We start from the raw sequence: 23,913 nt of genomic DNA, 5'->3' as shown, positions 1-23,913 counted from the left end.
CAAAAAGCTTCAGGCAGAGTTTAAACCGCTCATGGTAAATAAAATAATATGTATTTGATCACAAAAGCCAAATAGACAGCATGCATTAGAGGTGACAATCCACAGCCAAAAGCCAAATAGACAGCATGCATTAGAGGTGACAATCCACAGCCAGCAGGAGGAAGTGGCTGTGTCCGGGGATTCAACTCAGGCTACTTGGGAAATCGTGGGGTGCAGCAAGCCCAACTGTACTTCAGGTGACTTCATCTCCCTCTGTCCTGACGGGGAAACCAAAGGTGTAAGCCAGGCCTTTCCCATCCATGGAAGAGGCCCAGACGGTTACTCTGGCCGCCTTTGGAGTGTTTCAGGGGCATGTGGTAGCGCATTTGGGTCCAAAACCTGGAGTTGGGGCGCACTGATTTTAAACCTCTCCACGTGACGGTGGGCAAAACCCTGAGGGCTTTTTTGACAAGATGAGGTAGAGACTCGGGCTCCTGGAAGGCACAGAACTTAATTAAAATCAGTTTCAGTGTTTGATCATCCAAGGCAAGATTCACCGCCGCTTGCAGTTCAAAAACAGTGGGCCCCCTGACATAGTTGGGGCTCAGGATGAATATCCCTCTTCGACTTTTCTTAATAATGCTCACGATGTCTTCTGCGTACACTGGAAATAAAGAAACGAGCCACTTGTGATCGACATTGTCAAATCTTTAGTCATAACAACCTCAAAACTCCCAGATCTAGCCAGGCCTTCCCTGTACTGAACACTGTAAGGTAAAGAAGAAAGGACAGGAGGCATCCGCATCCTTGTTACTATGTCACCCCAGTCAATTGAAGGTGCATTCTAGTGTCTAATGACCCTCAGATGTGTGTACCAGTCCTTGCGTTTGCTTTCCCTAAGCTGTCATTTCCTCTGGGGGCAAAGGTCACTGGAAGTGGGTAGTTGAGGGTTACTAGAGGTCACTGGAGTCCCAGGCTCCTGTGGGAATGAGGTGTCTGAGGAGGAGCAGACCTGTGAGACTTGGGTGCCCCGTAAGGGGGAGACCTGGGTGTCTTATGGGTGACGTCCAACTTAGACACCCCACTGACTTCATGGGAAGCAGCGTTCCAGAAGCCAGGAGGGCCACCGGCTTCAGATGATACCGGCGGAGGAGCAAGGGAAAGCCTCCGTGTGTACATGTCCCTCCTAGGGCCCAATCCTGCTTTTTGGGTTTTACATTCTTCTGGAAAATACTGTTCATTGTGGATGGTAGATCATGCCCTATAGCATGTCTTTCTGCACTGATGTCTAAGATAAGCCTTCCATGAAACCACTGCAAAGATGTACATCCCGACAGAAAGAAGGGCATAGAGCTGACCTTTCGGCCCCCCCCCCCCCCTCTCTCTCTCTCCAAACCCCTGGGCATGTAAGACCTACCTCCACCTGGGGCCACATCTCTTTCAAGCAAACACAAACTATATCCATATTTGTTTTCCAAGATTTCAGGAAACAGATTCAGGGCCAAGTGCTCCTCACTCAGATCAGAAGAGGCCTCGTTTTCCAAAGAGCTCCATTTCGCATAGGACACAAAAGCATCGAATTCCTTCTTATCTGAGGAAGAGGAGCAGCGAGAAATTAAAAAAAATATATGAGCATGCGCATTTTTGACCTCTACCATGGTACGCATACAGATGTTTGAAGCCTATGCTAAATGGGTTAGACATGGGATCCGGAATCCTTATAAAATGGATTTCTAAAAGGAAGAACAGCAGAGCCACTATTCCCAAATCACACTGATGCGCGGCTTCGATCATCAGCTCCAAATTCAATTCTCCTTCATGAAGCACTTCTGCACCTCCTCTGAACTTGGATCAAACAGCCGGGGCCTCTCGTGATTCAATTGCCCGCACTCAGGACAGTGTCTGTGTTTGCGTTGCAGCTGCCGTATCTCTGTCGTGTTAGTTACAGATCAAAGAGGAGTCAGCTCCATCAAAGCATGGTAATATCCCGTGAGCAAGGTACAGCTAAGGCTCAGCACAGAGCATCTTAGAGACACAACAGCAAACTTCCAGCCATGTTCCATCTAGTAATGCTTTGGTCAGTAGTGGGCTGGTTCTGTGACAGTGGTTCCATGAATTTATAATAGCAATGAAAAATTCCCTCATCACTCATTAACGCTGAGGTAATGAAAATGCCACTGTCCTATCCATGTGTTTGTAGTCATACTGATGAAAATGCATTCATAATTTAGCAATGAGCTAGTGTCATATATAGTATATGACATATAATATAGTATATAATTACAACATACTACATAATGTATAATGTAGTCTACATAATGTAATATATACTGTAATTGCATATTATATTGTATATAATATATTTTATATTGTACATGTAGATTATAGATACATCCCCACACTCTAGATATCCTATTTCCTAGATGTGCAGTGAGCTGTGTGATCATGTACACATACCTTATTATATTTACACAAAGAAAAAAATGCCTAAGGATTCATTTCTCAGAATGCACCTCTGTCCTTAATTGATGCATGACTACTCACATCCCAGTCACCACATGTAAGACCAGCAGGTACTGGGTGAGGTGATATACACCTAGAATCCCAGTTTATTTGCAGGTGAAGGTAGGTGGATCCCAAGCCAAGGCCTACTCAGGCCAAATATGGAACCCTATTTGAAAAAAAAAACAAAAACTAAAAGTAAAAGAACTTGAGGCCTCGCTCAAATGATAAAGCACTTCTCTAACAAGCTTAAGTTCCTTAGTGCCACCAAAAATAAAAATAAAGCCAGGAACTGATATGATGGCTCACGCCTGTTATCCTAGCTACTCAGAAAGCTGAGATCTGAGGGTCCTGGCTCAAAGCCAGCCTGGGCTGGAAAGTCCATGAGACTCTTATCTCCAATTAACCACCAGAAAACCAGAAGTGGGGCTGAGGCTCACAGTGGTAGTGCACTAGCCTTGAGCAGAAAAACTCAGACAGTGCCCAGACCCAGAGTTCAACTCTAAGACAGACAATAAAAATTAAACTCTGCGGAAAATAGCTCCCTTGAGGGCTATTAAGGGCATGGTGTCTGGATCATATAGAATTCCCTCCCTTCTAGATGGGGAAAAAATGTATAGGATGTGATTTAGGACACTTAAAAAATGCCTCCTTTTCTATTGACTATATTATTATAAAGGCTCCATAACCACTGGGGCATGCTAAAGAATTAACTGAGGATGGACATTTGGGATGGAACATTTCCCACAGTTTATTGCAAAATAGCTGGAGGCTAAGGCTGTTAGGCAATGCACAACGCCCGCATTTTATGCCCTCTGCAAATTAATTTCAGGTACTCAGCATCCGCTTTGAGTCATTTTGTTGGAAAATATCATTTGGCCAGCAGAGGGCACGGCAGCACTGTGCCCGAAAGGCTTCTGAGCTGACAACTATCTTCAGATCCAGTTAGCAAGTACAAGTAAAAGGAGAAATGACTCCTTGAAACGTTTCTCTACTGAGCAACTCTTATTCTACACAGCTTCAGGTTCTAAGGAAAATGATATGTTAGCAAAAGAAATATGAAATAGCTTAGGAAAACCATCAAGACATGGCTCAGACAACTTGCTCCATTCAGAAAAGCTGGTTTAAAAAATATTCTTGCTCAATGGCTATGTTGATATGAACTTATAAAATTTATTTACCAAAATGAACTCCAAGAAATGGAAAAAAAGAGGCTTGCCTATCATTGGAAGGGTAAGGAATCACAGAAATGGAGGGACAAAGGGTGAACTCCCTAGACACTATGTTGGAAATGAACTATACAACTTGTGGATGGGGATGGGAGGGAAAACCTGGAAGGGAGGGAGTGAAAGGGTGGCATTCTCCAAATGGAAAGGCACTCATTACCTGACTTATGTAACTATAACCCACTGTGTTACCTTTACAGTAACTATATATAACTACATGAGAACCAAATACCTTTAGCTTAGTATCTTAGTATCTGTTACTAATTTTTAGCTTAAAGACAGATGTGATTGGTTCCTTTTTTTTCTTCTTGAGAGGGCATGTTTGTGTTTGTTTATTTGTTTGACAGTATACTGGGCCCTGGCACATTTCTTACTCCCCTTTGTCCAGCAATCTCAGTGACTTCCCAACAAGGGACAGTCTGTTACTGGGGTTTAGGGAGATCTCGCAGCTACCTAAGTGTTTTATCCCTGAAGTTCAGCCAAAGGGGCTTCTACTCCCCCCAACCAAGAGAATCATTCCTTAAAACTGTAAGTCTTCTAACCCAAGAATTCCAAGACAGGAAAAATCAATACAAATGCTGCTCTTCTGTTCTAAGGCAGCAAGCATCTGTGTACATTATTACCCTGGTACCCTAGTAACAGTAATAGGACTTGGATTTTTTTAACGTATGCATGGAGCCCCTAGATTACAGACGAGACTAATTGAGGAAACAGTTAAAGAAAACTCTCTTTTTTCATCTTGTCAAAGGGAATTTTTTAGTGGACCCTAGCATTTTATATTTCTTTTCTTTTTTTTTCTTCTGTTACAACTGTGTGTGCATGTGCATGTGTGTGTGTGTGTACATGTGTGTGTGTGTGTGTGCATACTGGGGCTCAAAGTCAGAGCCTTGTGTTGTAATTTGACCTTTTTCTCTCAAAGCTGGTGTTCTACTACTGGAGCCACAGCTCTGCTTGTGCTTTATTGGCAGAATCATTAGATCTCGCCTTCTGAGTAGTTAGCATTGAAGTCACAAGCTGGGCTCTTTTACAACTTCTAATGGATTTTATTATCTTATTTTCATATATACATGTAGTGTACTTTGGCCATATTTACCCCATCACCCTCTCCTTTCATCTTCTCCCCCTCTTCCTGCTTTCCAGAAGAGTCTCTCTCAGCTAATAAGATCTCTTAAGTTAGACCGCCTGGGTCCAGTGATACACTCTAGTGGCTTCCAGTGTTCAATTGGAGGTGTGGTCTCATCTTTATCTGCTTTCCTCATAGCATGGCCCTGACAGTTACCAATATATCAGACATGCACTCTCATCTCCAAGAAACATGCTGACATATTCCTTTCCTGTATAGGAAGGTACTATTCTAAATGCTTAGTTTGTTTTCCCTCAATGATATCTCATAGTATCTTTTTCAATTGATGCTAATACAATCCAACTTTGGAGAGGCCATAAGGACACAGCGATGTCATCTGCTATATTGTCTTAGGCAGGGCTAGCTGAGAGAATATTCTTGAGCCTCATAAATGCATGATAGCATTCTCTACCAAGTGCCTGGTAAATGTAATGAGCAAAACATAGTTTCCCTAGGTGTTCTTGGTGCATGTCCATCATACCTAGACGAAGGTCATATAACTTCAGAGTACTATTTTTATATCCATCTTTTTCTTCTTTTTAAAAAATCTTTACGTAATTGTGCAAAAGGATTTCAGTTCCACAAGTCTGTTTATAAGTACAGCGCATCTTGGTCAGTGGCATCTCTCCTATTATTCTTCCCGATCTTTCCCAGCCTCACCCATGCCCTCAATTTACATGGTCCCATTGCCACCTACGTACATTGAATATGACTGTGTTCAGCTGCCCTTCCTCTATCCATTTGTCTGCTCCACTCCCCCTTGGATGTCCATTTCTTGGGCCCCTCCTTCATATTCTAACCCAAATGGCAGGAAGCCACTATAACTCCTTTCATGGCCGACCCAAGGAAACCCAGCCAATGGATAGTGATGGTACTTGTGTGGTTCTGGGTCTTATCACTAAGTCAATTCTGAGGGAAGCAACAGAGGGCGGCATGTTGGGCTGATCTTACCCCCGAGCGTCTCATCCTTGTTCTGGTAGGTTCGACAGAGCAGCACTATTTCAATCCAGTAGATGTAGAGGAGAACCCCTGCCACCAGCAAGGCCACCAGGGTGATGATGGTGACGAGCAGGACATACACAAAAACCACTAGGGGGAGACACGGGAGCGGTGAGCTCGCACAGAGGAACCGGTGCTGTGCAAGATCACACCCATACCTACACTGAGGGTCTGCTCAGCTTCGTTCTGGCTCCATCATCATCAACAACACAGCCTTCCGTACATTTCTGTTGAATCTGGAGCCATGTGAAATCCAGTCTAGAGGGAATGCGTTACATTCAACTTCATCTTAGAGAACCTGAGACTAGGTTGTTCCTGATTGGGTGGCCAGAACTACTGATCACAGATCTTTTATGTCATATTTTGCTTTCACAAATAGATTTCCACACAACCGATCTGTGTTCTTCTCCTTTCTTTTTTGTTGTAAGTTGTTATGATCAATGATCATGCCTACCAAAATCTAAACTTCCTGACTCCAGGACTTCTATTCAGCTTACCCCAGTACCCACCATAGCTTCTAGAAATATCCATAGAGAGAAACTACTATCACAGAGCACCCTCCACAGGCCAGGAAGGAACTTTGTCTTACTCGAGCCTCACAGACATTTAGAATCAATTGCACTATAGTCATCGATTTACTGAATGAATGAGTGATTAAATGATATTAACTTCTTCTCTGAACATCTTGCTAAATTTTGTTTGAAAGCTATTGTTGCCTGGAAATTTCAACTATTTGTGACAGACACATAAAATTTAGAACACTAAATAAGACAACTCCCTTCGTCCTCCTTCCCCCCATCAGCAGAACATAAATCCATCCTGATCTCTGAAAGCCAGGAAAGGGAGGAAGACTTGCACACCGTACCTGTGACCTGAGGCACAGGGGTACCTGTAGGATAAATGAGTGATTGAACTGAATGAATGAATAAATGAATGAGTGAATGAACTATGTAAATAAATCAAAGAGTGACTGAATAAGTGAATGACATTCCTCGAGATTAACTAAGAGGACTAGCTCTAGAACATACATTCTACTACTTGCATGACTTTGGCCAAGGTTTTCGATGTGTTGACGCAGTGTCTAGTAAGTAGGAAACTCTCGTCTATTGTTATTGTTCCTATTCTTTGGGCAAACCACCTCCCCTCTTAGGGGAAAGCATGAAATGCATTCTGGGACAAGTGACCAGGCTTACCTCCCCTCTTTTCCCTCAGTTGGATGGTCTTGGTCACATTGCCAATGGAGTTCTGGGCAAAGCAAGCAAACTTGCTGCTGAGATGTTTCTTTATGACTTCTTTCAAGCAGATAACACTTTCAATTTCTTCTTCCTTGGGAGCCAGTTGAATTCTAGGAAAGAAGAGGAAATTCCACATCGATTCAACAACACAAACTGATGCCTAGTGACAACGTTTAGAACACTTACAAGGAAACAATTTGGATTTGAGAAGAACTGTGAAATTAATAATATAAAAAGATAGGGAAACCATAGAAAATGGAAGTGGGAATATGGCCTAGTGGTAGAGTGCTCGCCTTGCATACATTAAGCCCTGGGTTCGATTCCTCAGTACCACATATATAGAAAAAGCCGGAAGTGGCGCCGTGGCTCAAGAGGTGGAGTGCTAGCCATGAGCAAAAACAGGAAGCCAGGGATAATGCTCAGGCCCTGAGTGCAAGCCCACTGCTGAGGGTCTGACATATGTCAGGTGCTCCTGGAAGCATGGAGTATGGACTGTTCCATTTCCCTTTCCCTTCACCACACCCCACAAGGTAATCATCTGAGCACCCTAACCTGGCCGAGACAAGGCCAGGCCCGGAAGGGGGATGAGAAACCCTGGATCCCCTTGCTGGGAAAGGGCGGCCTCTATGCCATGCTGCCTCATCCAGGAAAGTCACACAGGATGAGATCCAGGACTTCAGAGAACTGCACTTGCTTTGCGGGCCCTGCATGGCTCCGAATGTCTAATATCCCATTCTACTTACCAAGCTATTGCACCTGCGAATCTGCCCATGGATGTGAGTTTCATACTACAGAGAACAATAAACAAAGTCTGGTTTCTCCTAAGAGTTCATGGCTCACCAGTATTTAAAGACAGATAACTTAGCTGAGGCTCAACTCCCAGCTTCAAATGCTTTGGCTCATGGCTGCTTTATGATGCCATTTCCAGTGGAATGTTTGTTTATACTGTTAATGATTCTGCAACATTGGATCCCTGAACTCACAACACATGGAGCAACCAACACTTACACTAGTGCAAGTGAGGGTAATATGCCCGGGAGAATCATCTTTCCTATTTGCTGTATGTGTTTTTTTCTTGCATTCCAGCAACTTGTGTCGGTATATCTGCTAGTAGGATAGCTCGATTCTTAAAGCAACTACATGACACTGAGCTTCAAACCCACTTTAGGGTTCTGGATATATAACTCACTGCTATAGCACATGCTTAGCAAACTCTTAAAAACAATAGGACCCCCAAAACAACACAACAATTTGAAGGGAAAAAAAGCCTCCAATGTAGCCTAAAATGATTTCATGACACATAAACATCAGAGTGTGTTTATATCAAGTTAAGATGTTTTGCTATCACTGAGTGCTACAATCTTATGGAATTAGACTTAAATGTCACATATGACTGAATCATCCGAGGGTCCCATCAGGAAATGTGTGCTTCCCAGGCCCAGATTTAAAATTAGCAAACATTTTTAATTTTAAATTGCATTTTAAATTTTTGTTTTCACCACTGGTTGGTGCTAGTGGTATTCCCACTAAAGCAACTATAGAGCTCTTTTAGCAATATCTAAAAGTAGGTTACAAAGAGAAAAATCAGTCATTTTTTTTTGTTTTTGCTTACCTTTTCTCCTCACACAGTGGGACTTCCCATTCCCGGCTAGACTCCTGGCTGTACCACCTTAGGACTGGTCGAAAGTCCCTTTGGAAGCCAAACCGTGCTTTGCAGGACAGGGTTAAAGGCTTTCCTGAAATGGGAACATCCGAGAAAGCAGGAGGGAAGTGTGTAAGAATAGTGTCCTGTGACAGCAGGAAAAGGTTGAGAATGGTATCACTATGTGTGCAGGTGACACGGGGGTACTGAACACGACCAAGCATCTACATGTTGACTCAGGAGCACAATACCATGTGTGCTCCTCCCTTATGGGCAAGGCTTATCTCTTAGACATGCAATGGTATGTTTTTAGCATGAAGGTAAACAGGATCATAGTACTAAGTGTCCTGAGGTAGCTTGAAAAGAAACTAGGGAAATGAGGAATTTGGGTGACCAAAAACACCATCCTGGTGTTTTTAACACCGAGAGAGAGAGAGAGAGAGAGAGAGAGAGAGAGAGAGAGAGAGAGAGAGATCATTTTAAGAACCTTTCCTGGTAAAGCAAAGTTAAATCAAAAGCCTATCCTAAAAATACACCACAGAAAGCAAAAGATTGCTCATATCTATAATCTCAGATCTATGAGAAAAGGAGATAGGAAAATTGTGATGGAGGCTAGCCAAAGAATAAAGTACACGACCTTATCTGGAAACCAATTACAGCATAATAGGACTGGGGTCATGGCTCCAGGGGCAGATCCCTTGCCTAACAAGTGACAGGTCCTGTGTTCACATGTCAGCATTTCAAAAAACATATAGAAAACATAGTAGTATTAACCAATACTTGTAAATACAGTGAACATCGTGGAATTGGTAAAGTATGTTGTTTAAAGAAGAAATTATTAGATGCTCAGCTGTTTTTCTGAAAATCCACCAGACATGCGTAAGGATCCTCTTGAACTACCCACTTTGCAACACCTCCATACAAAATGCCCAGATATACTGGGCCTCAAATTTGCAATCCAACGCTAAAATGACACCGAGAAGTATCTTTTCACCTTATTGTTTTCCCACCATTAGTTATTTAAAGTTCACTAACATTGTATGTGACTTAACAATACATGTGAAGTTATTTTTTCTTTCCTCCCTTCTTTCTTCCTTCCTTCCATTCTGGTGGTTTTCTACTTCTATCCTCAAGACACGCCTGTACTGCCACCTAGCGACCTTATTCCACAATAACATGTCTTTACAATAAATCTTAGCATTTAAGGGGCTACATGTTTTATTGAACCAATCACCTATTCATGTGGTCTCAAACCCAGCAATGCTTGCCTGACTGTGTGTCAGTTTGACAAAATGAAAGGAGACCTGGAGGAACATAATTTCCCCTCTACCTGGAAAAGGACATTATTTGAGAATATGTTATTACAATATTCCGCTACATTTCTCTTAAAGATCAGGTCAACTATCATATTCGTAGAGTCACTTCTAATTAAGTTGGAAAATTTATAGACATAAGCAATGGACTTAACTCATCTTAATAACTACTTGTTCCTGGGAAGAATCTGAACCTTATTGCTGCACCAGCACTTGTCAACCATTGGCCCATTATTTTCCGGTGTAGCTCTGGAAAGAACACGGATGGGCAGATAGAAATATTGATGCCCAGGAGGATTTGTGATCGCCAAGTCAACTTTGGCGGGGGTTGGGAGGGAATGGTACCACACAGCTTACCAAGCTCTACTACCATGACGTCCTCGATGGGATCCACTATGTCTGGTTTGGACTTAGTGTCTTCAGCTAAAAGACAAAAACAAAAGCCATTCTGTGCACTGAAATAATAGGTAGGCCTACTTGCTGAAGGTTTGGAGTATTAGGTCAAAACTTTGTTCTAAATGCTTTTGGTTGTGTCTCTTCAAATTTCATTCATAATGTGTAAGTCTGAGATTTCAGGCTTCCATGTAGAAAACTGTCACACGAAAGGACTGGGACATTAGTTTATAGCTTTCAAGTGTCAGACTCGTTTTTCCTTAATCCATGCCTGTCTCCCTTCAAATTAGCTCACCCAGTGTAGACTTGAGCCCCATCTCTGTTTTCTCTACAGGATTTCATTTAGATGCCAATCTGGGGCTGAGTAAACCAATAGGAGAGAAAACCCACCCATGAGACTACATACATCAGGCAGGACTGAACCTACCCTCCCCATTCCTAAACTCACGGTTTGGTCCAGAATAGTCTAGCCTTTAATCATTTTATCTTCCTGTTTCCCCCCTAAAACTTCCGACTGTGCTTCTACTGTTAAATTTCTTCCTGGAGGTGTTCTAGTTTATGATCTCTTTTGTCAAAGTTATCCACGCTTACTTCTCACATTCGCACGGGCATTCTTCTTCATTTACACCTTATAGATCTTATGTCTATAATCTTAAAATCCCTTTCTCTCTGTCTGTCTTCCTCCATCAGCATTTGTCTTTACCTAGCTAGTCTCTCTTAGCAAAGGAGAAAAGATGTCGACATAAACTGCTTTGTTTAGTGGCAACTCCTTTGTACGACTCTTTTGTGCAACTACTTTTGTAAAACAAAAGTTAAAAATATAAAAAAGAGAAAAAAGTTCATTTTACAGCGTGCCTCATGCATTTTCTCTCCTTCTCAGACATATCCCTGAAGGTTCTTTTTGCCTGTGTGGCAATCAGAACTTGTGTTTGCTAGACATGCACTTGGCTGTTAAGCCACACTGGATATCTCTTTTGTAGATAGGGTAGCACACTTTTGCCTGGGGCCAGCGTCAGTCTATAATCATCCTACCACTCCACCTTCAGTACCAGAAATTGCAGGTGCGCGCGCGCGCGCGCACACACACACACACACACACACACACACACACACACAAAGGGTTTTAGGTGCTCATTTTCCCTAATGCTCCACCTCCTATGGAGTCTGACTACTTCCCTCACCACTCCACAGAAACATCTCTGCATCACGTGGATGTGGCCAGTGAAACCTTTAACAATTAACAATAACAAAACTAAAAACAAAAATCCCAAACCAAATAAAAACCCTCCAAATTTCAGGAATGGAGCTTTTCTTGGGAGGTTGGGACCATTGATATTTCCCCCTTCATTACAAGTGAACCATTTTCACTTTTTCTCCCTAAATGAGCATATTACTAAACTAAAAGGATATATAATTGTCGTTGATCAATTAGAGCTTAGATAAATCTTGAGACAAAAATCTCACTTACGGATGGTTCTCACTTGAGCAACCGCTCTAACGATCCATGAACTAGCATTATCTGATTCAGTGTAATCACACACATACATGCCCTGGTCATGGACAAATACATCATTCACTTGAATGGGATTGTTCTTTTCTTCAGAGAGGAGATTTCCATTCTAATTTAAGGAGTAAAAAGAAATATTAGTCTTTGCCAGAGAATTTTTTATCAGTATTAATCAGACCTATGAAAAACTTCATAAATGTGAACCAGGTAGGATATGGTCAGTTTTATATAATGAAATTACACAGTTCTAAAGACACAGTGTTCAATACTGTCTTTGTAAGTTTCTTGTGTGAAAGAAGAGACTTTGCTAAAATATAAAAACTGTATGTGCAGAGTTGAACAAGCCAAATCTGGTCAGCCCATAAAGAGCTATTAACATTTCTCAGAATGAGATTCAGGACCCTGAAAATATCGCAAATAACTCATAATCTCTAAGTAATAATAAATATTTATATGTGTATATATAGATATGTCACATGTATACACATAAATATAATACATATGCACGTGTTATATACACATATTTGCAAATATATATAAGGTTCCAAGAAATTATAAATTTTCTACGAATGAGGGCAACATACAAAGTATCCTCTTTCAATAAATCTAGCCCCAATATAAAGTAAATTTTAAATTAAAGATGTAAAATAAACACGAATTAACAAGAATGCAAATAAATGTCTAAAGACAGAAATAATTATTTGATGCATTTTTATAATAATTTGATTCTTAGTCAACTCAAAGTAAAGTTGGAACTGAAGTATAATTATATGTCATCCTTCTTAGAGTCTCTCAGAGACTCCTTTTATCCTTTAGGATCAAGTGTGAAATTCTTCATGATCTGATCTGGTCTCATTTCCTGCTACTGGTCCTCTCCTCACTGTCTAGAGCCATAAAGAACCCATGTTCTTTCTAGATCCCTGCATTTGCATTTGTCTGCCACCACTGTTTCTGGCTACCTAGACTACAGGTCCACTTGTAGCTCCAACTCAGGAGATGGACTCAAGTTCTCTACCCTCTAGAGAACTAACCACTGGCAGCTTCTGGAGCAATGCGCAAAGGCTGCCCTTATTGTGTATGGCTCTTTCTTGGTAAGTGGTGTTCTATGAACCAGGCATCTCCTTATCTGTAGCTTTTGAAAGAAGCCTTTTGCTTCTCAACATCTAGTTCATCTTGGGCAAAATGAGGATCTTTTCTCTCAGCAAGTCCTCAGTCCACGACTCCTCCCTCTTAGTTATAAGGCATTCTGTGGTACCATCCTCAGGGAACACTCAGACAGTTCTGGCTTAGCTCACACCTGAGTCTATTCAGAGCCTTGAAGGGGACATAGGAATCCATCAGTTGGAGGTAAACATCATTTTAGGAGCATTTGCTGCGGAGCACAGATACGGAAAGCAAGGCCAAGGTGAAAGGGTTGATGAACTGTGAACACAGATGTGTTTGTTCTTTGTCGCTGTCAAGAGTATCCAAGTGGGAGGGCCACTGTAAGCTCATGGCAAAGCGTGTGTGAATAAATGAATGTACAACTAGTAGAAAGGTTTTCAAGCAGGAGAGTCACATGATGAGACAGTTTTAGAAAAATGACTGTTGGCTAAGAATGGAAAACCTTAGATATTTAAGCAGAGCGGTACTATGGACCAATGGAATAGAACTGAAGACCCAGACATTTTCCCATAGACCTATGGCCACCTAATCTTTGATAAGGGAGCCTAAGTCATCAGATGAAAGAAAGACAACCTCTTCAACAAATAGCATTGGCAGAGTTGGCTGGCTATCCATGTGTAGAAAACTCGAGTTAGATCCTATATATCACCCTTCACCAGAATCAACTCCAAGTAGATCAAAGACCTTGAGGTAAGAGCAGATATCCTGAAAACACTACAGGAAGGGCTAGGAGAAACAATAGAGCTCCTTGGCTTAGGTCAAAACTTCCTAAGTAAAGACCCAGAAATACAACAAATCAAAGAAAGGCTGGATAAATGGGATTGCATTAAACTGCAGACCTTCTACATGGCAAAGGACATAGGTAGCAAGATAAATAGAAAGCCCACAGATTGGGAGAAGATCTTCATTAGCTATTTAGCAGACAAGGGCCTCATATCAAAAATACACCTAGAGCTCAAAACATTAAAGCCCAAAAACAAATCCTCAAAGAAACAGCCACCACCCCATTAATAAGTGGGCTAAAGACTTAAAAAGAGACTTCTCTGGAGAGGAAATAATAGTAGCCAATAGACACATGAAGAAATGTTCAACATCTTTGGTCATAAAAGAAATACAACTCAAAACTACATTGGGATTCCAGTTCACCCCAATTAGAATGGCCATTACCAAGAAAACAATTAATAACAGATGCTGGTGAGGATGCGGCCTAAAAGGAATACTACTACACAGTTGGTGGGAATGTAAACTTGTTCAACCACTCTGGAAAGCAGTATGGAGGTTCCTCAAAAGACTAAACATAGAGCTCCCCTATGACCCAGCGATCTCACTCCTGGGAATTTACCCAAATCATCACAAACAAGGCCACACCAAAGCTACTGGCACAACTACGTTCATTACAGCATTATTTACCAGAGCTAAGATATGGAACCAACCCAGATGCCCCTCAGTAGATGAATGGACCAAGAAAATGTGGTATTTTTTCATCAGAAAGAATGACATTGCTCCATTCATAAGGAAATGGAAAGACTTGCAAGCAATCATATTAAGTAAAGTAATCCAGACCCAAAGAAACATAGGTTCCATGATTTCCCTCATGTGTAATAACGTCTAGGATAGTCCTAGCAGAGGATCACAATAGCTCAATAGTTATGTACATCAGACCATATTAGATGATGCTAATTGAAATGAACTCCAAGATACGGACACAAGGAGGTTTTGCTTTAGTTTTAATGTACTGTGTCTAGTTTTTCTTTTGTTTTTCTTTTTCCTTTGGTTTATTCCCTGTTGTCACTGTTTTTGATTTTGGTACCCTGTGTCTTATACGTATGTTTATCTGAAGAAAAGAAACCACGAACCAATGAAATGATAAGCTACAGACTGCAAAATTCTTTCCCTTGGATTTTCACATTTAATTGTCCAAAGGATTCTCTGACTTGATTTGTATAGATTTTTAATTGCACCCATTTTATAACTGAGCAAACAGAGGTTCTGGTGATGAAACAAATGTGAGAGAATCTAGGAATGAGAGAAATGAGAATTAGCCAAAAGTGTTCTGCCTCTGGTGTGTGGTACGCTCAGGGAGGAAGTTCCCTTCTGCTTTGCGTGCTCACGGCGAGATGCGGGGACTGCACTCCCATTGTCGGCTACGGTTCCTGTAACCCAGAGACGCTTTCTAGGAGGCTGCGGGCAGGCCCGAGCGGTCAGAGAGGGCGGCCGCTGCACAAGCCGAACACCAAAGGTGACATAGGAGCACAGACAAGGCTCCCTGCTTGTTAGGGATCTCAAGGGTCAAGAACACGTCTAAAAAGCTAGAGGAATGGGAGCATTCGTAAGTTAAACTTTAGAAAACAGTGAGACAAAGGGCAGAACTTAAGGTGGAGGTGTGCAAAAATCCCATGAGACAATAAAAGGGAGAAAAGGTACAGAGCACCCCAGTAAGAACTCAGTTGAGCCACTAAGGAGACTGGGTAATGACAAAATGGACTTGGCTTTTATTTCCTAAGCATGAAAGTATGGCTTAATGTGCATCACTAAGCCTTCTACGAGACAGAACTGAAAGGACAGATGGAAGGGAAGAAATTGAAAAGAAAATAACTTTATACCCAGCATGGGAGAATTCTCAAATAATATAATCACAAGTGATCCCATTGAGAGCCAGCCGTGCAGATGTGAAACCATCATGGGGTTCAACAGGAACTGAGGGGCATCGGTTGTGTGAACCTGGGCCAGAGCAGGCAAGGAAAAGAAACCAACAAAACCCGGAGACCCTGGGAAGGACTTCAAGTGAGCCAGGGGTGTTTTGTTTGTTTGTTTTTCTAGTAAGAGCAGTTCTTACAGTCCTCTGCCATTCCTCGCCCAGCTATACTGCCAGGAAGTGCAGCACCAGGCACCTTGCCCTGCTCTGTGGGAACGGTGCTCCCTGGATTCTGCCAACAGGGGTTTTCTGCTTGTGCTTCTACCACCTACCCTGGTAGAACGTGCCGGGTTTGCCTCATTCTCCTTTCTGGACCCCAAGTCCTCATCTCCACTTCAATGTTTCCTATCACAGACTCATTGGGTTCAGCTCGGTACACCTCCTTTCTCTGCCACTTCTAATTGTTACCAATCTCTTTCTCCAACTTGACAAATACTGTGAACTACTTTCAGCCATAAAGACCCCGCAAATATCATAGCCATTCCCTTTCCCACCTCATTTAGAGCATTTCTCCTTTTCTTTGCTTCCATGAATGTATCATTGGCATTGGCCACCTTCATTCTGTTCCCATTGCTAGGTCTGTGGATCAAAACTCACACTTGTGAACTTCAGACCCAGCCACAAGGTCCCCAGTACCATATTGTAGGAGCCATCTAAGGTTCTTTTTTTTTTTTTGCCAGTCCTGGGCCTTGAACTCAGGGCTGTGCACTGTTCCTGGCTTCTTTTTGCTCAAGGCTAGCACTCTGCCACTTGAGCCACAGAGCCACTTCTGACCGTTTTCTATATATGTGGTGCTGGGGAATCGAACCCAGGGCTTCATGTATATGAGGCAAACACCCTTGCCACTAGGCCATATTCCCAGCCCCCCATCAACAGTTCTTGTTGCCAGTCAAATCTTAATTAAGAACTTAAGAACTCTTTACTCCCACTAGAATGAGCTGCTCATTACTCACTGAATATACCCTTTTGTTTTTCTGCTTCTGACATTTACTTTGTTCTTTCTCGAGAAATAGAGCTGCAAAATCTCTTGCTCCGATCATCTGACATTATACTTCCTTATTATGCAGTAGTGTTTACTTTTTAATAGAAAATGATTAATTATAAAAAGTTTTTGACAAGGGACCAGGTTTCCATCCCTAGGGAAAATCGTGGGTAAGTTATGGAACAGATGGCTTATGAACACTCAGGAAAGGAAGTGGTGGATAATATCAGTTGGCTCACATTCTCTAACAATCATCTTGGCCATTTCATTTCCCTCCCTCATTGAACTATGCTATCAGAGACTCATCATCTAGCTTTCATTGTACACATAACTGGGAAAATATTTTCATGATCTCCCTGTTAAATAATAAGATAGTTGTCTGCAGAATGACTGATAGGATATTTGGATGCCTTCTTCAGTAAATCCAGTAGCAATACTTCCAGCAGTGGATTAATGGTCCATGTGTGCACTGAAGACGTACGCTGAGGTCAGCAGCAGAGAACTGTGTCATCCATCACTGCTCTCTTATTTATTAAAGGCTCTGTTTGCTGGGGCATGAAAGGGGATACACTGTGCATGTATTTCACATCTATGAGCCTTAAAAATACGAGAACGCTAGCTCGCAGTTTGGCCTTTAAAACAATTCCAATTTGTTAACGTAGGGAATAATGAGTTACAGGCAACAAGGTAGAACTTAAGAGGAATAAATTAGAAATCATCAACATTTGATATTAAGTCCCTTCGAGCACAAACTTGAGAGTGCTCATAGGACTAGTTCTTACTTCCAACAAATGTGTCTGCCAACTTAGAATGATTCAGTCAAACACGGGGGGCTAACCCAAAGCTACCACTAGGGCAGGCTGCATGAATGTTCTTTTCAGAAGAAGGAAGTTCCCCTATTTTCAACATTGGTAACATGGAAGGTAGGTTGCTGTGATGAACAGCTATTAGGAATTCTGCAAGAGAATAGAAAATGCTCACCAAGAAAGCAACCTCATAGGCCAGAGGATCAGTCTAGGCAACAATGTTCAAGCATAGACCCTACATTTGTTTGCTTTCATTAGTTTGAGACTCTTTAACCTTCACGTCTAGGCAGTCCACTACGCTCACCTGTTTTCCATGGCACTCAATTTACAGAATGACAACCACTGTCAATAGTCATAAAAACTCTCTTGATTTCAAGCCAAATAGTTGCTAAAACAACTTGATACTGACATAAAAACAGCAGGAAAAACAAACAAAAATAAAGCCACTTATTTGTGGTCAACTGATTTTCAATAAAAATGCCCAGAGCACATCATGAGAAGAAGACTTTCAGTGAGTGGTGCTTGGAAATTGGATCCGTCTCTCATACTATATACGAATCATAAGCTCCCAACAGATCATGTATAAGAGCTATTGCTATCAAGGTGCTCAAAGAAAACAGAGGAACAGCTCTTTCATGTTTCTCTGGGAAGCCTTTATTTATGTAATGCCCTCAAAGCAAAAATAGACAAATGGATTTGCACCCAACTAGAATGTGTCTGCACAGAAAAGGAAACAGTTGGCAAGAAGAAGAGGCAACCACAGAATGGGAGAAGAAAATATTTGTGAGCCAATAATGAGGAATAGCCAAAATACATAAGTAACCCTAAAATCCCCATAGCAAGAAAAGAAGGGGTGGGACTGTGGCCTAGTGGTAGAGTGCTCGCCTAGCATACAGGAAGCCCTGGGTGCTATTCTTTAGTACCACATGCACAGAAAAAGCCAGAAGTGGGTGCTGTGGCTCAAGTGATAGAGTGCTAGAGTTGAGCAAATACATACATACATACATAAATAAACAAATAAAAGAAAAGAAAAAGAAACCAGGGACAGTGCTCAGGCCCTAGGCTCAAGCCCTAGGACTGGCAAAAATTAAACAAAAAAAGAAAGAAAAGAAATAATTGACTGGAAAGTAGACAAAAGAACCATTAGCTATTTATTTTTAAAGACATATAAATAACCAATAAGAATAGGAAATGTTCAACATAAGTAATCATCAGGTAAGGCAAATTAAGAAACAATGAGATATCATCTCACTCAAGTGGTAGAAGGCTGGCCTTGAGCAAAAGCAAACAAAAAAAAAACCTCGAGAGACAGTGCCAAGACCCTGAGTTCAAGCCCAAGGTCAAGACACACACACACACACACACAGAGGTACACACACACACACACACACACACACACATGCTGTAGAAACTCTAAGCCCATGAACTAACCTCGGTAGGATACTCTAGTGTGTTTCATCACACCAAAGATGATCTGAGGTGCGACTCGCCCACTATCTGATCATTTGGGGTTAGCATAAAGGAAAGGGCTAGTGAGTGTTATTTCCTGCCCCATGTTAGCTTTCAGTGACACACTGCTACTCTAAGGTGTATGTCTTCCAATCAGCCACCATGTGCACCTACCCTTCTGCATGCATTTGAGCATGAATTTGAGCAAGGCAGAACCTGCCCAAACCGGTATAAGAAAGCAACTGCTGACCTGTCTTAGGGGAATTGACTCTTCACCATGAAATACATGGTGACTTTTGTTGTCAAAACCCCCAGAGAAGTGATACATAGCTTCCTTTTTTTTGACTGTCATACAACTTTACAGTTGAGCTCATAAAGGCAATATATAAAGAGATTGTTTGTGAGCTCAATTCCAGGTGCAAACCCTGCTCACTTCTGTAGACAATTGTGAACATTCAAGGATATCATCCTATGAAATAGCTTTTCCAAGTCTGTTTTGCAAATCTAGGAAGCACCCACCTAGACAGTCAGACATCTGTCATTCCAGGTTTCCCCCCAAGGGAAGTTTTGATCTTGAAAGAGAACTGAAAATAGTGAACAGAACTATTGGTTCTCCTCAATCTCTCTTTTTTTTTCTTTTTGATGTCAGTTCCAGGGTTTGAACTCAGAGCCTGAGCACTGTCCCTGAGCTTCTTTTACTCAAGGCTAGTGCTCTACCACTTAAGCCACAGTGCTATTTCTGGCTTTTTGCTAGTTTGTTGGAGAGAAGAGTCTCATGAACTTCCCTGTGTAGGCTAGCTTTGAACCTCAATCCTTAGATCTCAGTCACCTGAGTAGCTAGAATTATAGCTGGAAGCCACTAGAGCCCAATAATAACCTCATTTTTGAAGGTGTGAAATTCTTTTGTTTCTTCAATTAGAATTTTACTGTGGCTGGCATTCCTTATGTCATTTTTAATTACTAACATGAGACCAGAACCATGGTCTCCTTTTTCTCTCTATTCCTTCTCTCTCTCTCTCTCTCTCTCTCTCTCTCTCTCTCTCTCTCTCTATTTCCTCCCTGTTTCTTTCATTCTCTTTTCTTTTTTTGGGGGGGGGGTACTGAAGCTTGAACTCAAGGTGTCAGATTCTTGCTTAGCTTTTTCACTCAAAGCTGAACTCTATCACTTGAGCCACACCTTCACTTCTGGCTTTTTGCTGATTAATTGAGATAAGAGTCTCTAGGATTTGCCTGTCAAGGCTAGCTTCAAACCAAGATCAAACCTCCTGAGTAGCTAGAATTATAAGCATAAATGACAGGCTCCTAGCTGTATAGTTATTTTTTGTAATGAATGCAAGAATACCTGCTCACTTAGGGAATCTCAAGACTTGGCAAAGAAAGGCCTTCTCATTCATACCATAGTAACTGTACCTCCGTAAGTCTTTCACTGTTAGGTTTTAGAGTGTATGAAACCACCAAATAAACATTGCTCCTTGTTGTTATTTTTTAACATTAAGCAGTAGAAAATCACAATCATATCTTTATATTAGTATATATATATATAATAAAGTCAAATTTAAATTTCCGCATGCTTTTCAATGGTAGCTAGATTTCCAACAGTTATTGTGATAGAATGCAGCTTAGACTCCTTCTCCAGATTGGGCTTCTGAGAAGTCAGCTGGCATAGGGCTCTGTGGGACAAAATGCCCTCACAGTCCCTACCTATCTATCAGCAGTTGAAAAACGCAATGGAGATGAGGATGTCTTTCCTGTGGAAATTTACTTACTTGTGGTCCATAGCTCAACATCCCCGTGAAATTTGCCCTTGTTCCCTTTGGTTCTCAGCACTGAGCTCCCTCTCCACTGCCTCCCCTGAGCCAGGCACCTGTCACCCAGACCATCCTCCTGCTTGGAAGTTTATTGCCCTTCTATTCCTTCCACAACCCTGTAATTGTTGCTGGTAAGCGTTCCTGTCCCCTCACCCATGACAATAGCCTTCAAAAGAGTATGAAGTCATCTGCCCTGCCCTTTGGCACTCTCACAGGTGAGTAAGCTCATGTCTTATTCTGGCTGCAGTATACTTGGCTATTAGACATTTTCTGGTATTGTTCAAAAAAGACAACTCTATTAGTCTGATTATCAGGCTCATCTGTACCTAGGGGCAAAGTGGTTTTAGAATGTCAGGTCTCTTACACAATTACAGAGCCAGCCTCTGAGTAGATCGCGACCTCAGATTCTCATCCCCCTCCCTCCCATTTCCAAAATACCTGTTAAGATGTTAACATAAAAACAGTGCTCTTGCATCAGTTTCAGAGAGTCCATTCTTACCTTGAACCAGGTCATTTCTGGCCTTGGTGCATCTTGACTTTGACAGTTGAGACTGGGACAAGAAATGTAGTCAGCAGTACCAAGCTTGAGGTACTGCATTTGTGGTGCTGCGTCTCTGCAGTGTCTAAGTAGCTGAGGCTTAACTTCTACAATTATCTTGACACAACACACCACATCTTGGGGGCTCCTAGGAGATTAACAAGGTCCTGTGAACACAGACATTTTATCTAGATAATGGAAGATTTGGAAAAGGGTTTTCCCAGGACAATGTATTTGGGACATACCTGGGTCTGCAAATGTATGAGCCAGTGTTATTTATCTCTGGGGTCAAAATGTGAAGCATGTCCTTGTCCTGAATGGCGATGTGAGAGGACTTGTTAGTAAGTTTCTCCAATGTCCCTCCATTCTGCGATTGAAAGTACCACTGGAGATCAGAACTACTGCTACAACGTGGCTCTTCTGGGCCTTGTTGATGTCTGTGGGAGAAATTTGATTTCTGCAACTGTGTGAAGTTACAAAATAAGACAAACTCCTCACTCTTTGCAGAATATTTCCAAAGGAGTTTCTGGGTGGAACAGCCTGAAAAATCATAACAAACAAAGCAACGCAGAAATACATTAGAAATTGAAACTCTAATTTACATTTACAAATAATGCTTGACACAATGAAGTCATAAATTCCCTTGTTTGTCTCATTTGGTGTTGGTGTTCCCTCCCTGTTGGCCCGTGTACAGCCAGTAGAACTTTGGCTTCCAGCGAGCCAGGGCTCCATCCTCATCCATTCCTCCTCAGCTGATCCGGCCGAGTCCCCAGATGTGGTACCTGAGTGGCCATCAGTGTGTGGTATCAGCCGAAAGCTGGAAACTTGATGCACTAATAGGTCACACTACTGATTTAGCAGATTATCTGCCACTACCTACAAGGCCACGAAAATCACAATGCTAACATGGAAAGTGGAATCCCCTACCTGAAAGATCAAATCCTGTACTTCTCACTCCTGTGGCAAGCCAAAGGCACATCCAGCCCAAACAGAGCGTGGGTCTCTCTCCCTGGCTTCTTGTTTCTGTCATCCCTTCAGAAACTTTGTTCTGTGGCCAGAGGAGAGGACACGGAGATGCAGAGCTCTTTCCTATGTGTCTTTTTCATTTCTACAATGGGAAATGGAGACATCACAACCAGCCACCCAAAGGCAAGTCAGACAGGAAGCTTTGAAAGGGCAAGGGCCACCCAGGGGGGCTTTCACATGCCCACATGTGGCATGGGTATTTTCAGTGATATGAATCTGTCTCTTCCTCTTTCCTGTGTGCCATTTCTCACCCATCCAAGGGAGAAAGAAGCCCTCAAGCTTGTGGCAGCTCTTGGGCCCCGGGCACCCTACAGCATGATCCCCTAATGCCATTTCCCCTTAGGGAATTCTTTGTGTTCTGTTTGGTCATTGAATGTGCATGTGTTCATGAGTAATTTGAAAAGACAATGAAAGATGACCCAGGTTGAATAAAATACCATCTTCTTCACAGTTAAGAGAACCTAGAAACAGAGCTGTGTGAAATCTGAGAAAGTGTGCCATGGTGCTAGTGTGTCATAACCACTAGAGAAACAAGAGTGAGAAAGTTGACACTACTAATCCAGGGTGAGTTTGTCCTCTTTGTTGATAGGGTAACTGTGGGAACTTTAACCACTTGTAAGCAATAGAAGGTGTGTAATATTTATTACTTTGTTTTGAACAGAAAATAAAAGTATTTCGTTTATGTATTTATTGTTAGAATGCTGGACTATTATCATTGACACAGAAATAACCTATGTATTACTCTTGGATTTACAGGAATAAGGTAAGTCCCCCTGCACTTAAAGCTCACGGTATGGCTCAGTGAAGAACACTTATCTGGCATGCATGAGGCCCTGGTTTGATCCCTAGCTTGGCCAAAAACAATGAATTAATTATCCACTATAAGCTTCTTTCACAGAACCCATGAGATTCCACTGTCCTAGGAATCCATTTCGAGCATTCCCAGGGCAGCTGGGTAGAGAGTGGGAGATTCCGAATGGGTGGCAACAGGCTGAGGGAGAATCAACACCACTGTTCCAGGGCAGGGCAAATGGAAAACAACATGGGCGGGGCAGACACCAAGGACCGAGGAAATTTGGAGGAGAAGGTAGATGAGAATGGTAGAGACAGCAGGAGAGTTGGGTGTGAAAAGGACCAAAACAGTATCCAGTTGATATGACTGACCACAGGGTATGGAGCCATTTCTCCAAAGGAGCTGCAGGAGATGGACTAGGGGGAGGTAGCATGGACAGCTTCGTCTTAAACAAGAGCCACACACACACACACACACACACACACACACACACACAGAGAGAGAGAGAGAGAGAGAGAGAGAGAGAGAGAGAGAGAGAGAGAGAGAGACATCTAGGCAGGCCTCTTGGCCCATGTCGGGCCAGAAGGCAGGATGTGTTGACCGGGTTTCAAACCTGTCTGTGTTCTCTCAGTGGGTGAACCTGTGTGACTGCCACGCCTGGGGCCGGGGGCAGCGCCTTCTTCCCATAGGTGACCGGTGGCTCCTTTACCAACACTGCAAACAACAAGGCAGA

At 42.3% G+C, this 23,913-nt stretch overlaps 1 protein-coding gene across 1 annotated transcript; it reads right to left on the bottom strand.

Moving 5' to 3' along the window:
• Window positions 1-242: 242 nt before the first annotated feature.
• LOC125356812 (interleukin 18 receptor accessory protein) lies at window positions 243-22,405 on the bottom strand. The gene is made up of 10 exons (XM_048353519.1): window positions 22,289-22,405; window positions 21,589-21,901; window positions 21,323-21,509; window positions 11,881-12,031; window positions 10,377-10,442; window positions 8,677-8,800; window positions 7,023-7,174; window positions 5,782-5,919; window positions 1,397-1,570; window positions 243-643 (listed from the first exon to the last, which is right to left on the bottom strand). The coding sequence occupies exons 1-10, from the start codon at window positions 22,389-22,391 to the stop codon at window positions 243-245; spliced, it is 1,809 nt and encodes a 602-aa protein (XP_048209476.1). The 5' UTR covers window positions 22,392-22,405.
• Between the last annotated feature and the right edge of the window lie 1,508 nt (window positions 22,406-23,913).

This window comes from Perognathus longimembris, chromosome 8, assembly GCF_023159225.1.
Source record: "Perognathus longimembris pacificus isolate PPM17 chromosome 8, ASM2315922v1, whole genome shotgun sequence".
Taxonomy (NCBI): Eukaryota; Metazoa; Chordata; class Mammalia; order Rodentia; family Heteromyidae; genus Perognathus; species Perognathus longimembris.
Note: the sequence above shows the minus strand (reverse complement) of the source record. Positions and strands in the feature narration are given on the sequence as shown.

What these genes read in the sequence shown, in the direction of transcription:
- LOC125356812 (XM_048353519.1), bottom strand. Translation starts at nt 22,391, where the DNA reads ATGACAGAAACAAGAAGCCAGGGAGAGAGACCCACGCTCTGTTTGGGC. An exon ending in CAGAAATGACCTGGTTCAAG is followed by an intron (nt 12,032 to 21,322) that starts GTAAGAATGGAC and finishes TCCTTAAATTAG; the next exon opens with AATGGAAATCTCCTCTCTGA. An exon ending in CGTCATGGTAGTAGAGCTTG is followed by an intron (nt 8,801 to 10,376) that starts GTAAGCTGTGTG and finishes TTCCCATTTCAG; the next exon opens with GAAAGCCTTTAACCCTGTCC.